Source organism: Salmo trutta, chromosome 36 (assembly GCF_901001165.1).
Source record: "Salmo trutta chromosome 36, fSalTru1.1, whole genome shotgun sequence".
NCBI classification, from domain to species: Eukaryota; Metazoa; Chordata; class Actinopteri; order Salmoniformes; family Salmonidae; genus Salmo; species Salmo trutta.
The window spans coordinates 28,901,585-28,916,590 of record NC_042992.1 but is presented as its reverse complement, the minus strand read 5'-3'; the positions used below and the strand labels follow the sequence as shown (position 1 = coordinate 28,916,590).

Sequence of the window (15,006 nt, the reverse complement as noted above, 5' to 3'; positions counted from 1 at the left end):
TTGGGGAATAAGCCAGTGAATCGTTTTTTTACTGAGATTCAGGCGTTGCAAGGTGTGGATTTCACCAATGTTGGGGGGTAACTTCGATAAAATGTTTTTACTGGTGTCAAGCTGACATAGAGAAAGTCCAGAGCACAGACCCATTGGGAAGTTGTGGAGGTGGTTAAAACTGAGATCCACTAAGGTCAACAGAGAGAAATTTCTTATGTTGAGGGGGAAATTAACCAAATGATTCCTTGAGCTGTCCAGAACAGAGATTTTTTTTAGAGCGGAGATTCCTCGAGGCAGTGTTTCTAGCTGATTTTTATTCACCAGTAACTCTCTGAGATGTTCCCAAGCCCCAATACTCCTGGGAAGTTTTGTTAGTAGGTTTCCACTGATGCAGAGATGCAGCAGTTTTGAGCATGAGCTTATTTTCTCAGGAAGTGTCTTTATCTTGTTGTGACTAAGTTGCAAGACTCTGAGCCCCTTCAATTTCTCCACATCATCAGGAATCAATGTTAGCTCGTTTCTACACAGATTGTTCCTCTATGTTAGTCAAGCAGAAAAGCTCTGAAGGCAGAGTTGTCAGGTTGTTGGAATTCAGAGACAGAACTTATTTTCAGCTGGGATAAACACTTGGGTAAACTCACTATCTTGTTCCCTGAGAGATTGAGCTCAAAGAGTTTAGGGAGTTGGCATATAACCTGTGGAAGGTATGACAGCTTGTTTTTCTCCAAATGTAAAACAGTGATATTCTTCAAGCATCCAAAAGACTCTGGTGGAGAAGTAAGTCGGTTGCCATTTAGATTGAGAATTTCCAAGGTGGCGAGATCTCCAAAAGCATATGGCAGATGTTTGAGTTTGTTGTTGCTTGAATTGAGATGTGTGATATTCTCCAACTGACAGATTTCATCCGGAAGCCTTACAATTGTATTATTACTGATACCAAAGGCTTTGAGGATGTGCAGGGAGTGGACAGCTGAAGGTATTGAAGTTAATTTGTTTCCTTGAAGAGATAAGAATTCCACATTGTTCAAGTGTCCTATTTCTTCTGGAAGTGTTTTTAGCTCATTGTTTGATAAAGTGATGAATTTCACAGGTTTTTCCTGAATTAATTCCAAAGGAGAGTTTTGGTCAATCATGTCTTCCAACATTATCTCTGACTTGTGTTAACCTTGCGAAACAAGATAGGGGTTAGATTTGGGGCTGTATTCAATCTGTAAATTCAGCGTTACAGCGTGATTGAAATTTAAAGGCAATGTTACCGGAGACTGCATTCACGGTAAACACGGCATATGTCGGCTCAATCAGAAATTACATTTGTAGCACAGATTGAATAGAGCATAGCAGCGAGAAGATGTTTGGGGTCGGGGTGTGCAATTTTTTTTGCCCACGCTACAGATTATGATTTTTCAGGGGGTGCTGCAGCACCCCTACTTCCCATGGCTATGGAATAGAGTACCACAGTATGAGTCATAATACCCATAAAACCTAGCGGTCAAACAAGGAAACGATTCCAATAGTTTTTCCACCATTCATTCTTCCCATAGGGGGATTTTAGAAACACTTAAAATAAGGGCTGTGGCTGACGTTTTATAACCGTGTAAATCTTTCTAGGACAAGGGGACTTTTATCAATATATTCACCTGTATTTACACCCCAAAAATGAAATGTTATTTAAATTGAAACAATACTTGTTAGCAAAGGTGTCAGCTAAAGACGACGTGCAGGGATTTGTAGTCTTGCATTATGTGTACTTTGATGCTAATTCGTTTTTTCGAAATCTGAGAGTAAATAGAGCCGAATATATTGATAAGTCACCTTGTCCGAGAGATATAAATGGTTATCAAAACGTCATGCCAGTGTCAGCCTACACAAAACACAGCCCTTATTTGAAGTGTTCCTAAAATTCTCTATGGGGAAAATGAATGGTGGAAAAATGACTGGAACCATTTCCCTGTTTGACCCTTAGGTTTTATGGGTATTACGACACCTCCACAGTGGGGCTCTATAGAGCCCAAAGAGCATCTGTCATTTCCATACTGTTGTTGGTTAATGTTACAGTAATGGTACCTGTCTCATTACTCAAATTGTTACAACACTTGCTGAGTGAAGATATTGTTATAATGTAACACTGAAGCTGGTTCTCGGCTGGCAAGCTTCCAAACACGATGGCAGAGCTAATTTCGCATGTCACTAACTTAAAGCGTATCGTTGCCAAGCATATCATTTTAATGTTACCTTTGGTTTGTCCACTATATCGCCATATAAATTAACTTCCATATAAGTTAAATCAATTTCACTGGCTTTCAGTGATACAGAACATGTCAGCAGGCTACTATCATGGCTACCATGGTTACATAATGTAAACGATGACGTTTCCTCTCCCCTCGTGCTTAGAAGTTTGCTGAATCTTGCAGAATGTCCTATTACTCACTTAAATTAATTTCACATTGTTTTAAACGTTTTAATACAAATGTATCAACGTTATCTTGTTCAAGCCGTTTGAAATGACCGTACTGTGGACAAGTTCAGTCATTTATTTGAGCAGAGCTCCCTCATGTGGCAGCTACTGATGTTACCGATGTCTGTCCGTCTGATTTCTGACATTTTCATTCACTGATTTCAAGGTTTAGGGAATTAATTTGTCCTAATGTCTTTTTTTCTCTGCATTGCAGAACTGAAACAATTTCTAGCAACGAAAAATAATTATGTTCATAAGATTGAGTGACATGGGCAGTGCTATTTTCAGCAAAACAGAAGGAATTACACTCATAGTATTCATTTTATTAAAATTAATCATTAAATACACATTATTTACAACCATAAAAATTACAGCATGTAAGAATTTGTCAAATGTAACAGAAATCTTAATATCAAATAAACCAAATGTGAAACATGTCTTGTTCTATTGTGATACAAAATTATGTAATTGGTGAAAATACTTTTTCCTCAAAAAAGCAAATTACAATACAAGAAAGCAAAACAAATGGGGGGGAAAAGTACATGGTGAATCAACCATATGCATACTTGTCTGTTAAACTTCTGTCATTTGGAGTCATTTGTCCACTCAACTTCATTAACAGTTTAACAATAAGGCCAGCCTATTGAGGAAAGAAGAGGAGCCAATGAATACAAGCAATTTCATGTAATATTGCCCACATTCAACTCTTCAGCTAGAGTTAGAGCTGTATGCTGTGGTAAATATTTTCTCATAAATCATACAATCTGCACTGTTTTCCAGGCTACAACACATTGATTCAACATAATCACAGATACATCCATTGGAATGACTTGGGAAAGGTCCTATAGTTACCTGTTTGGTGTGCACAATGAAATTCATCTTATTTTCCAGACTGTGAATCTGAAAGTACTGATCAGCGTGCCCTAGCTGCCACATGAAAGAGCCATACTCCAGACTGATAAGAAGTACCTACAAATACACAGTAAAATACATGCACAGTATCAGTAAGAGGGCATTTACATGAAAATATACAAAGCTGGATACTTTTGAGGCTTATTTATATGCTTAGATATTTACATCCATGCTTACTTTGTGACCACTAAATAATAATCTATTCTGTATACTGCATGGTTAAACATGGTTCTTTATGTATTCATATGAATCTGGCACCAACCAACAACTAGCCCCGGGGTACCTTGGTCTCCATGTTCATGAGGTGCAGGCCCTTGGTGTTGACACCCACGAAGACGCGGATGACTTTGTGGTTGCTGGAGCTAGCCTTGGTGAAGACCTGGCCCGTGAAGAAGGCGGCACCATAGGTCGGGATGTCCCAGCAGTTCTGAAGGAAGAGCCTCTGGAGGTGGTGCATCTCTTTGCTCACACCCTCACTCATACTGAAGCACTGTGGGGCCAATAAGGTGAAGTAAGGCTAAGAGTTTGACCCCACATATATAAATGTATACAAGTTATTTCACAAAAACAAAATAATTAAAATAAACCTGACCTTATACTCATGAAGAATCTTGCTTGTCCAATGATGTGCTTTGCTTTTCACCTTGGATATTGGGACAATTGATTTCAGGTTTTCCTCACTGTTGAAAACAAAACATTTACACAGACAGTTATGTCAATAGTATATCATATTACCACAGCTTTATGTACCTTATCTTCAAATATCATACCAAGATTTCCCCAGTTTTAAAGAAGAGTATTATGCTAGATTGATTGAATTCAGGGACCAATTTAAGATATTTACTTAAGGAAGCCCTGCTTGTGCTTCTTGCTCTCATAGTTTCCGTAGATGATCTGCAGCAGCAGGCTGGCCAGGGTGATCAGCTTACTGTCCGGGGAGGGGAAGAAGCCCTTGAGGAGGCAGTGTCTGGCCTCATCAAACAGGATCAGGATGGACAGGGGGTCCTCAATCTGGAGAAGATTCAAGCCAATCGTGGATGGATTAATGAACAAATGAATGAACTTGAACACCAAACTCTTGATCAGTTTAATCGTGTATTATTACTGGGCTGGAACAAATTCATGCAAACACTCTGGGTCCCCCTTAACCAGAGTTGAGAAACACTGATCTAAGCAATATTCTAAATCCCAAATCCTTGCTTTACAGATGCAGCAAGAAGAATTTCCCAAGGGGATAATAAAGTTGATCAGAATCAAATTGGTTACAAACCTTTTTCTCAATGTCGAGGGGCAGACGGACATCTCTACGGAGGAAGAGCTGTGGGTTCTCCCTCTGGGGGTCCAGGACAGTGAGGTCAGTGACGATCTCTGTCCAGATACGCAGGTGCTGCAGGGGCTTGTGGTAGGGCTTCAGCTGCAGGTCTGATGGAAGACAAGACACAAACACACACACAGGGTATAATGAGCACAGGTAGCATGGAAATGGGATACTACAGATACAAGAATATAATACCTATGCCCAGATATTGGGCAGCCATTTTGGATCTGTGTATGTGTGACTCACTGAGGTTCTCGGAGCAGATCCAGATGGTGAAGTACTGCTGGGTGTCCTTGGAAAGCCGCATGCCCTCCATGATCTGCTGCACTGATGTGTTGTTGCCGTGCTTCAGCTCCACCGAGCGGTACGAGCCATCCATGCGGTAGATGCGCACCTTCTCGTACTGCGGAACGAACACACAGTTTCATCAACTGCTAATCGTAATAAAAGACTTTGACAAATCTGTTGGAGTAGCATACAGTCACGCACACACACTCCACACTCACTGGTTTGTTATTGGCTTGCTGTAGGAGTTTCACTGTCTCCTCCCATTCGTTTTGCTTGTTCTCTTCACAGATTTGCAGGGGCGATCTCTTTTGCTGATCCTCTATGTGCTTATAAGAGTATAAAAACAAGCAAGCAAAGTGACTTTCTTCCTGCTACTTACTACTGGGAACATATTGAAATACTAAGCTATGATGTTCCACCCTACAGTATGTGGTCATAATGCAAATAGGATGGAGGATATACTGGATTCAACCAGGGTTCTCCAATTCAGGTCTTGGATAGCTACTGGGTGTGCAAGGCTTTTATTCCAGCACATTTAGGGGTTGAATTGGGAATTCAAAAGTGTTAGGATTGGGGTTAAGCCATGCTCACTGTTTTCTGCTCTCTCCACACTTTCCTCTTGTCCATACCCTGGCTCAACCCTAACCCTAGCTTCATGTCCACACCCTGGCTCAACTCTGACCATAACACTTAACTTAAACCTAACCCTAGGTTTATGTCCACACCCCGACTCAACCCTGAGCCTACTAGTCAACAAATCAAATGTTATTGGTCACATGCACATGTTTAGCAGATGTTATTGTGGGTGTAGCGAAATGCTTGTGTTTCTAGCTCCGACAGTGCAGTAGTATCTAATAAGTAATATGTAACAATTTCACAACATATACCCAATACACACAAATCTAAGTAAAGGAATGGGATTAAGAATATATAAATATATGGACGAGCAATGTCAGAGCGGCATAGACTACGATACAGTAGAATAGAATACAGTATATACATATGAGATGAGTAATACAAAATATTTAAACATTAAAGTGACTAGTGTTCCGTTCATAACCTTACCCATAAGAGAAACACTCTTTTCACGCCACTGATACCAAAGGCACTTTTTCGTAGCAGGTAAGGATAATTAATGTAGCAAGTTAGGAGACTATGTTTAACGTTAGGAAAAGGGTTAGGGTTAGCGAAAATGCTCTCCTAACCTGTGTCCCTTAACCATAAATCTAACCCTTACCCTAGCCTTATGTTCAACACTAACCCGAATCTTGATTTGGCATACTTTTATCCTACTTTTGTCTTTTGACCTGTGAGGTGCAGAAGCATGGCTCTGCCTGGCTCTCCCCTTCACCCAAGGTGCAGGAGCTTGGCTCCGAGCAGCTCTGGCTTAATTTAACCACTGAGCACATCGCAAACAAACCAACTAAGCATGATCTTCAGCCTGGGAATCAGATGTGCTACTGAAGGGCTAGGATGAAAGCCTATGCACCTAATAGCTCCTCAGGACTAGAGTTGGAGACCCCTGCCAGGATCTAAACTTGTTTAAGTGCATCTGTCTCAGTCTTACCCGGTCTATCTCAGGATGCTGGAGCAGAAGCTGTACTATCTCTGAGTGGCCCCCTCCAGCTGCAAAGTGCAGCAGGGAGCTCAGCTGGCCATTCAGCAGGTTGGGGTTACAGTTTCCCTTCTCCAGCAGTAGCTTTGTCGCCTCCACTTTACCATACCTACATTCAAAACAACACAGAGGTTTTACACTTATTTGATGTTAGCTGTACAATAAAAAAAATATATATATAAATGCTATTGTCCTTAGAGACTTTCATTTTCTATAGGGAATTTGGGTAACACTTTATTTTACAGCTTGGTTTACAATCTAGGATGAGATTTTCAGCAAAATGGCAGCCCTGCCACTTGTTTTGGTGTACAGCTGTGCTAGAACAAAATACTGCTAGTATGAGATGTACCAGCAGGCGTAGTGGATGGGAGCCCAGTCGTCGCTGTCCAGCTGTTTGACTGAGAAGCCACTTTCCAGGAGCTTGGTGAGCAGCTCTGTGTCACCTTCACAGGCACTGCGGTGGAGGGGGAAGTCATCCACCCACTGGTGCTCCCTATGGAGGAGACAAAGAATAGGCCTTGTTCAATCACTTGGACTTCACAATGTCATGAGGCATTTGAAAAGGCCCAAACTGCCAGACAGGTTGCCTGGCGCAATGGAACAGTCCCAAATGTACAAATGTCACCTATTTGGCACTCCAGACAGGCTCAAACTATTTGAAGGAAAAAAATACTGTTTGAACCCAGGTCTGGAGAATTCATTAAGTTGTTTTGAAGTTACATTTTGGGAGGCACACTCACTTTTCCTCTGTCGCATTGTTAGAGCCGTGCTGCCACTTTTCTCTCGTAGGGATCTGGATTTTAGAGTAATCCGGAGCACCAAGGCCAAAGTAAGGGTTGATGATAACTTTGTCCACCTAGAAATTGCAAAAATAGAGAGGATATGTAAACACTTTAGTTTATCTTCACATATTTTGATTATAATACATAGTATTTCTGTTTAAATAAAAGTGTGTCCGTGCAGGGCTAAAACAAAAATGTGAACTGTCTTGTAAGCCGTCGCTCGGGAGAGGGTAGGAATTGGAAAAAACGGTATCTGGGCTCTCACCCGGTTGGTATACTGCAGGTCTGAGCCGTAGAGAGGGTTTTGAATGCACATGTCGGCCTTCTCCAGTGACAGCATCTTGCTCTTGATCTCCAAGGCAGTGTAGCCCATGTGCAAATCCCCATCACTGGGTTTGCCCTCGCTGGTGTAAGCAGGGTTACTCACGTTGGTCTTGACTCGGTCCACCGGGGCGGGCCGGAACAGAGCTGCAATGGCGTGAGGCATGGTGTGCTTCTCTGCCAGCCACCTGGATATGGCAGGTACAAGATACAAGTTCAAAGGTCAAGGTTTAGTGGTGACGTTCTGGTAAGGATTACCAATGTCTCCATGGTGGGGGAAATATCTACTGTGTCACTCACTGCACTGTAAGTCGTTTTAAATATCTTATGTTATTTCCAATCCCAACCCCCGGACACCACACATACACACAGTCACGAGAGGCTGGAAGAAGCACAACGACAGTCGCAGTGCTGTGGGGTTAAGTGCCTTGCTCAAAGGCACAACAGCAGTGGATAGTAGTCATGATCTGAAACCAGCAGCCCTCCAGTAACCAGTCTAGTTCTCCACTTTGTTCATTGTCCGGCCCGGGAATTAAACCAACAACTTTTCTGTTACCGGTCCACCTCTAACCTCTGTGCTACCTACCGCCCCCAAGGTGGCATGAATACAACAGCCATGAAGATGGTAGAGTAAGTGAAGCTACCATATACACTGGTTTTAAGCTCTCTGATACACAGAAAAAACTGGATCAGGGCGCCTGCTAAATGACTTCAATATGAAATCATAGACAAAGACTTACTTGTCCAAGGCCAGGAGCATCTTTGAGGTGATGGAGGAGAAATGAGCGCTGGTCTCGCTACACACACGCATGATATCCTGTAGGCAGTAAAAACTAGGGCTCCCAGGGTTGTAGATAGGCTTGCTGTTATCTGTTCCGAAAGACCAATAAGCAGCACACAATAATAAAAAAACATTGTTAGCTAAACTATATTATTAAGGAAATATTCTAAGGAATGCTTTAAAAAGTACCCCAGACACAAGTGTACTAACACTTACAATGGGGTCAGGAATTACTGTATCCCTTGATAAAGATCAGCAAAAAAGACTATAAAAGAAATACCGGTAATACAAATATTGAGCTATATTGTATGCTCAAAACAAAAAGAAAATTATATGATTTTAAACTAAAGTAATACAATTGCTCAGATAAAGACATTTTGTTTAACAAGTAATAAAAACAAATATTGGATCCCCTGTTTTGATTTGAATTGAAGAGGGCATTCTATAACTGCAGACGACGGATATCAATGATCTGGAAATATTCTGTTTGGAGGAATGGTCTAAGATCCCTCACAATGTGTTCCCCAATCTCATAAAGCATTTTAGAAAAAGGCTCAAGGTGTCGTTATCCTCGCAAGGGGAGAGTGCTGGAGTATTGAAAACAGGGGATCCAATCATTTTGACCACTATCTTTTTTATATTTCTTGTTAAACAAAATCTCTTCCTCTGAGCAATTGTATTACTATACAAGTCATATCTTTTTTTGTATTTTTTTAAGTACACAGTGCTGGGGCTAGGGGGCAGTATTTGCACGGCCGGATAACACACCCCTTCACTTTTTCCACATTTTGTTGTGTTACAGGCTGAATTTAAAATAGAATAAATTGAGTTTTTTTTGTTACTCGCCTACACACAGTAGCCCATAATGTCAAAGTGGAATTATGTTTTTCATTTGATTTATTTATTTTTTGGACAAATTAAGTGAATAAGTATTCAAACCCTACTAACCTAATTGACAGAGTGAAAAAAGGAAGCATGTACAGAATAAAAATATTTCAAAACATCTATCCTGTTTGCAACAAGGCACTAAAGTAATAAATGTTTTGTCCTGCATACAAATCAAATCACTTCATTTGTCACATGTGCTGAATACAACAAGTGTAGACCTATTTTTTTTATTTTTTTTACCTTTATTTAACTAGGCAAGTCAGTTAAGAACAAATTCTTATTTTCAGTGACGGCCTAGGAACAGTGGGTTAACTGCCTTGTTAAGGGGCAGAACAACAGATTTTTACCTTGTCAGCTCGGGGATTCGATCTTTTCGGTTACTAGTCCAACGCTCTAACCACTAGGCTACCTGCCGCCCTTACCGTGAAATGCTTACTTTCAAGCCCTTAACCAACAGTGCAGTTCAAGAAGCGTTAAGAAAATATTTACCAAATAAACTAATGTAAAAAAATAATAAAAAGTAACACAATAACACAACAATAACGAGGCTATATACAGGAGATACCGGTACCAAGTCAGTGTGCGGGGGTACAGGTTAGAGGTAGTTTGTACATGTAGGTAGGGGTGAAGTGACTATGCATAGATAATAAACAGCGAGTAGCAGCAGGGTACAAAACAAACGGAGGGGGGGGGGTCAATGTAATAGTCTGGTGGCCATTTGATTAATTGTTCAGCAGTCTTGTGGCTTGGGGGTAGAAGCTGTTAAGGAGCCTTTTGGTCCTAGACTTGGCGCTCTGGTACTGCTTGCCGTGCGGTAGCAGAGAAAACAGTCTATGACTTGGGTGACGAGTCTGACAATTTTTAAGGCTTTCCTCTGACACTGCCTAGTATATAGGTCCTGGATGGCAGGAAGCTTAGCCCCAGTGATGTACTGGACCGTATGCACTACCCTCTGTAGCGCCTTATGGTTAGATGCCGAGCAGTTGCCATACCAGGCGGTGATGCAACCGTTCAAGATGCTCTCGATGGTGCAGCTGTAGATCTTTTTGAAGATCTGGGGACCCATGCCAAATCTTTTCAGTCTCCTGAGGGGGAAAAGGTTTTGTTGTGCCCTCTTCACGACTGTCTTGGTGTGTTTGGACCATGATAGATCGTTGGTGATGTGGACACCAAGGAACTTGAAACTCTCAACCCGCTCCACTACAGCCCTGTTGATGTTAATGGGGGCCTGTTTGGCCCGCCTTTTCCTGTAGTCCACGATCAGCTCCTTTGTCTTGCTCCCATTGAGGGAGAGGTTGTTGTCCTGGCACCACACTGTCAGTTCTCTGACCTCCTCCCTACAGTCTGTCTCCTTGTTGTCGGTGATCAGGTCTACCACTGTTGTGTCGTCAGCAAACTTAATGATGGTGTGGGAGTCGTGTTTGGCCACGCAGTCGTGGGAGTAGTGTTAAGGTGTGGCAGAGGATCAGCGTGGCAGACATGTTGTTGCCTACCCTTACCACCTGGGGGCGGCCCGTCAGGAAGTCCAGGATCCAGTTGCAGAGGGAGGTGTTTAGTCCCAGGGTCCATAGCTTAGTGATAAGCTTCGTAGGCACTATGGTGTTGAACGCTGAGCTGTAGTCAATGAACAGCATATACAACGCATTATGTTTGGGGCAAATCCAATACAACACATTAGAAAGTACCACTCTCCATATTTTCAAGCATAGTGGTGGCTGCATCATGTTATGGCTATGCTTGTAATCATTAAGGGCTGGGGAGTTTTTCAGGATAAAAAAGAAACAGAATGGAGCTAAGAACACGCAAAATCCTAGAGGAAAACCTGTTTCAGTCTGCTTTTCACCAGACACTGGGAGATGAATTCCCCTTACAGCAGGATAATAACTTAAAACACAAAGCCAAATATACACTGAAGTTGCTTAACAAGAAGACAGTGAATGTTCCTGAGTGGCTGAGTTAGTTTGAACTTAAATCTATGGCAAGACCTGAAAATGGTTGTCTAGCAATGATCAACAACCAATTCAACAGAGCTTGAAGAATTTTGAAAAGAATAACGGGCAAATGTTGCACAATCCTGGTGTGGAAAGCTCTTAGTGACATACCCAGAAAGACTCACAGCTGTAATCCCTGCCAAAGGTGCTTCTACAAAGTATTGACTAAAGGTGTGAATACTTACGTAAAAGAGAGATTTCTGTATTTCATTTTCAATAAGTTTGCTAAAAAATCTAAAAACATATTTTCACTGTCATTATGAAGTATTGTGTGTAGATGGGTGAGAAGAAAATCTAAATTTAATCCATTTTGAATTCAAGCTCTAACACAAAATGTTGAATAAATGAAGGGGTATGAATACTTTCTGAAGGTACTATACTATAGCTCAGTATTAGCATTATTTATTTTCTACCATCTTTTTGGCTTATTTTTATTAAGGGATTTTACCCACTTTTTCACCCCAATTTCTTGATATCCAATTACGATCCAATTAAGATCTTGTCTCATCACTGCAATTCCCCAACAGGCTTGGGAGAGGCGCAGGTTGAGTCATGCGTCCTCCGAAACATGACCCGCCAAATTGCACTCCTTAACATCCGCCCGCTTAACCCGAAAGCCAACCGAACCAATGTGTTGGAGGAAACACCGTTCCACTGACGACTGAAGTCAGCCTGCAGGCCCCCGGCCCGCCACAAGTAGACACTAGAGCGCGATGAGCCAAGTAAAGCCCCCCCGGCCAAACCCTCTCCTAACTGGGCCAATTGTCCGCCACCCTATAGGACTCCCGGTCACGGACGGTTGTAACACAGCCTGGGATCAAACTCAGGTCTGTAGTAACGCCTCAAGCACTGCGATGCAGTGCCTTAGAACGCTGCGCCACTCGGGAGGCCCCCATTTATAACATTTCTAATCATTTATAACACATAAGTTATTGTAAACCAAATTATTTATGTGCTGACAAGTTAGTGTCAAGTTCTACCTTTGACATTAATTGGCACAAAAAAGAGGGAGACCTCTTTTCCTTCACTGTCACCATCGAGATGGAATTTCTTCATGTGCACCGCACGCTTTCCTGTGATGAGCAACAGCATAAGAGGGATTAGTGCTTTGACACAATTTGTTATTTGAAATGTCTTTCTACTCTTCATAGAACATATATATTAACAAATGATTCACATCCAAATCTGGAAAGCCACCATAATTACAGAAAAGCAACTAAGATATATTTATTTACCAATAAAACCCTTGTTGTTCGATATGGGTTTAGTCATTTCTTCTACATAATCCAAAATGGATCTGGCTGTGTCCCCATTGGCTTGGATTTTGGTCGCCAGTAAGACCTTCTTCCGTTTCTTCTCTTTTCCTTCCAAAGGAACTTCTATCAACAGGATCTAAAGGAGGGGTAATAACAGAGTTACACATGATGTCACTGGTGAAGATAAACTGAACTAGAAATACATTTATGAAATCAAACCATAAGATAAATAATAGCGATTTGCCATTAACAATATTTGGGTTAATGTAAAATGATATTGCAGGAGATTTGGGGTGGATGATATGGTAATATGACAAAAACTAGAACTGCATTTCCAGGGAGCTTTCCAGAACTGAGCCTCCTTACACTAAATGTTGCCACTTTGCTGTAACCAGTCTGCTACTCGCAGAGATACTTGAGCATGTATACAAAATAATGTGTATCCCACTTCTGACACCAACATAACAAATCCAGGGAGTAGCCCAGACCGGGACTCAAACACAGCACCCTGCGACTCTCAGTCCAACCCCTTGCTGTTATGCAAAGAGATCCTAACCTTCAGATGCTAGGTGTTGAATGGTTGCTAATCACTACTGTATCTTATGAAAGGTACTGTAGTCTTACCTCATAGGCTTTAGCCCGATATTCCTTAGAGCTCAAACTGACATGGTTCTTTGGACGAACGACAGCTACAAACACATCTTCCAAGTTGTCTTGGTTGCCCATGTCGTTGACTTGCCTTCAATTTTTATCAGGTATCCTACATAAGGACCGATTTATGAGGAAGATGAGGAGCACCATGTCTGAAATGTTACAAATAATAAAATATAATCACAATTTAATTGGGAGCCAGCAAAACGTGATTATTCTATTAATAATCTATATTCTATTGTAGGGTGTATTTTAATGATTTAAAAGTAGTATGCTATTACACATTATATCGTTCTCAATGCTGATCAATCTTGAAAAGATAAGACTTCTAAATTGTTAACTTGTAATAGATTACTTAATAATGTGAACATTCGCCTAGGTTACTTTAACGCATGCAAATAAAATAGCATAATGACACTATTAGTGACACTATAACTAATAGTAACACTATTAGGTTGAACATCTTTTCAAATGGCAAATTTGATTGTGTTTAAAAGTCTAAAATAAGTTATTCTGTCCCAACAAAAGTCACGCCCCGGAAACCAAGCACGCTGTTGCCTTCCTCAGTAGAAGACTATTGATATCATCACATATAGTATACAATACAACATGAAAAGTGATATGCGGCACGAATTTTCAGTAAAGCTACATTGTGTCCTTAGAAGTAGACGTGAAACTATGCGTCAGATAACTACATTTTGAGAAATGCTTTCAAACATACCTGATGTTATGATCTCTCACAAACTTTTAAAAGTATATGGTGTCGGTGTCTTTATTTCCCCGGGTGGAATAAGTCATAGACATGCAGGATCAATAATATAGGCAAACTTCTAAGTAGATATTTGTGTTTCCTAAAAGCATAACATCGGTTGCCGACCACAGCTTTCGAAATAGACAAGAGTCACATTATGCCTGGACTGACTCGTTTTGACAACAGGGAACTCTGCTGGTCGGGTGGACTTAGTGCGCATATTTTCTTGTGAAAATGTAGACAGATTAAAATAAATTATAGGCGACAGAAATCAAATCGAATGTGAAAGTAATTGTCTTTGGTATGATGTATCGCCATTGACTCGTCATTTTTTTCTGAATTAATTTTTATTGCACTCAGGCAATTCTAGTGTACATTTTTGTTCATGTTTCCTAATATTTAAGGTACACTTTTGCCAGTTTCAGGTTACGTATGGCAGAGGTTCCCAACCATTTTTCCCCAGGGCCCCCCTTTTCACATTTGAATGGAACAACAGCTTGATTTTGTTAAATTTGAGGATCTAGGAAAATTTTGTTTTGAAGCAAATTTTTTGCAATTCTACTTAGTTTAACAAGACTCATGATATATTTTAGGTAGGCTATTTAATGATTATGATAATAATAATAATAATAATATTTACCCAAATGTTAGGTTAGTAGGGGGTAACTAGCCCCCCCTAAAAACAATGTCTAATTTCTGACCCAAAAAAGCAACTGTTTGGGAAAAAATCGGTATGTGGATGAAAATCATGCTAAGGCGCAGTGGTGGAGAAAGTACTCAATTAGCATACTTGAGTAAAATTAAGATACCTTAATAGAAAATGACTCAAGTAAAAGTGAAAGTCACCCAGTAAAATACTACTTGAGTAAAAGTCTAAAAGTATTTGGTTTTAAATATACTTAAGTATCAAAAGTAAATGTAGTTGCTAAAGTATACTTAAGTATCAAAAGTAAAGGTACAAATAATTGAAAATTCCTTTTATTATATATGAAAATTCCTTATACCG

At 40.7% G+C, this 15,006-nt stretch overlaps 1 protein-coding gene across 2 annotated transcripts; it reads right to left on the bottom strand.

Annotated features, from left to right (window-relative positions):
- Positions 1 to 2,748: 2,748 nt before the first annotated feature.
- On the bottom strand, positions 2,749 to 14,198 carry LOC115175796 (krev interaction trapped protein 1-like). 2 transcript variants are annotated; one of them, XM_029735323.1, is made up of 17 exons: positions 13,971 to 14,195; positions 13,223 to 13,401; positions 12,578 to 12,734; positions 12,323 to 12,415; positions 8,423 to 8,552; positions 7,627 to 7,870; positions 7,320 to 7,435; positions 6,929 to 7,072; positions 6,532 to 6,688; positions 5,183 to 5,290; positions 4,923 to 5,079; positions 4,629 to 4,780; positions 4,203 to 4,369; positions 3,951 to 4,038; positions 3,642 to 3,848; positions 3,299 to 3,415; positions 2,749 to 3,086 (listed from the first exon to the last, which is right to left on the bottom strand). In XM_029735323.1, the coding sequence occupies exons 2-17, from the start codon at positions 13,322 to 13,324 to the stop codon at positions 2,997 to 2,999; spliced, it is 2,229 nt and encodes a 742-aa protein (XP_029591183.1). In that variant the 5' UTR covers positions 13,325 to 13,401; positions 13,971 to 14,195; the 3' UTR covers positions 2,749 to 2,996. The 2 variants fall into 2 exon arrangements, with proteins under 2 accessions (XP_029591183.1, XP_029591182.1); XM_029735322.1 differs by lacking the exon at positions 2,749 to 3,086 and having other exon boundaries at positions 3,105 to 3,415; positions 13,971 to 14,198.
- Between the last annotated feature and the right edge of the window lie 808 nt (positions 14,199 to 15,006).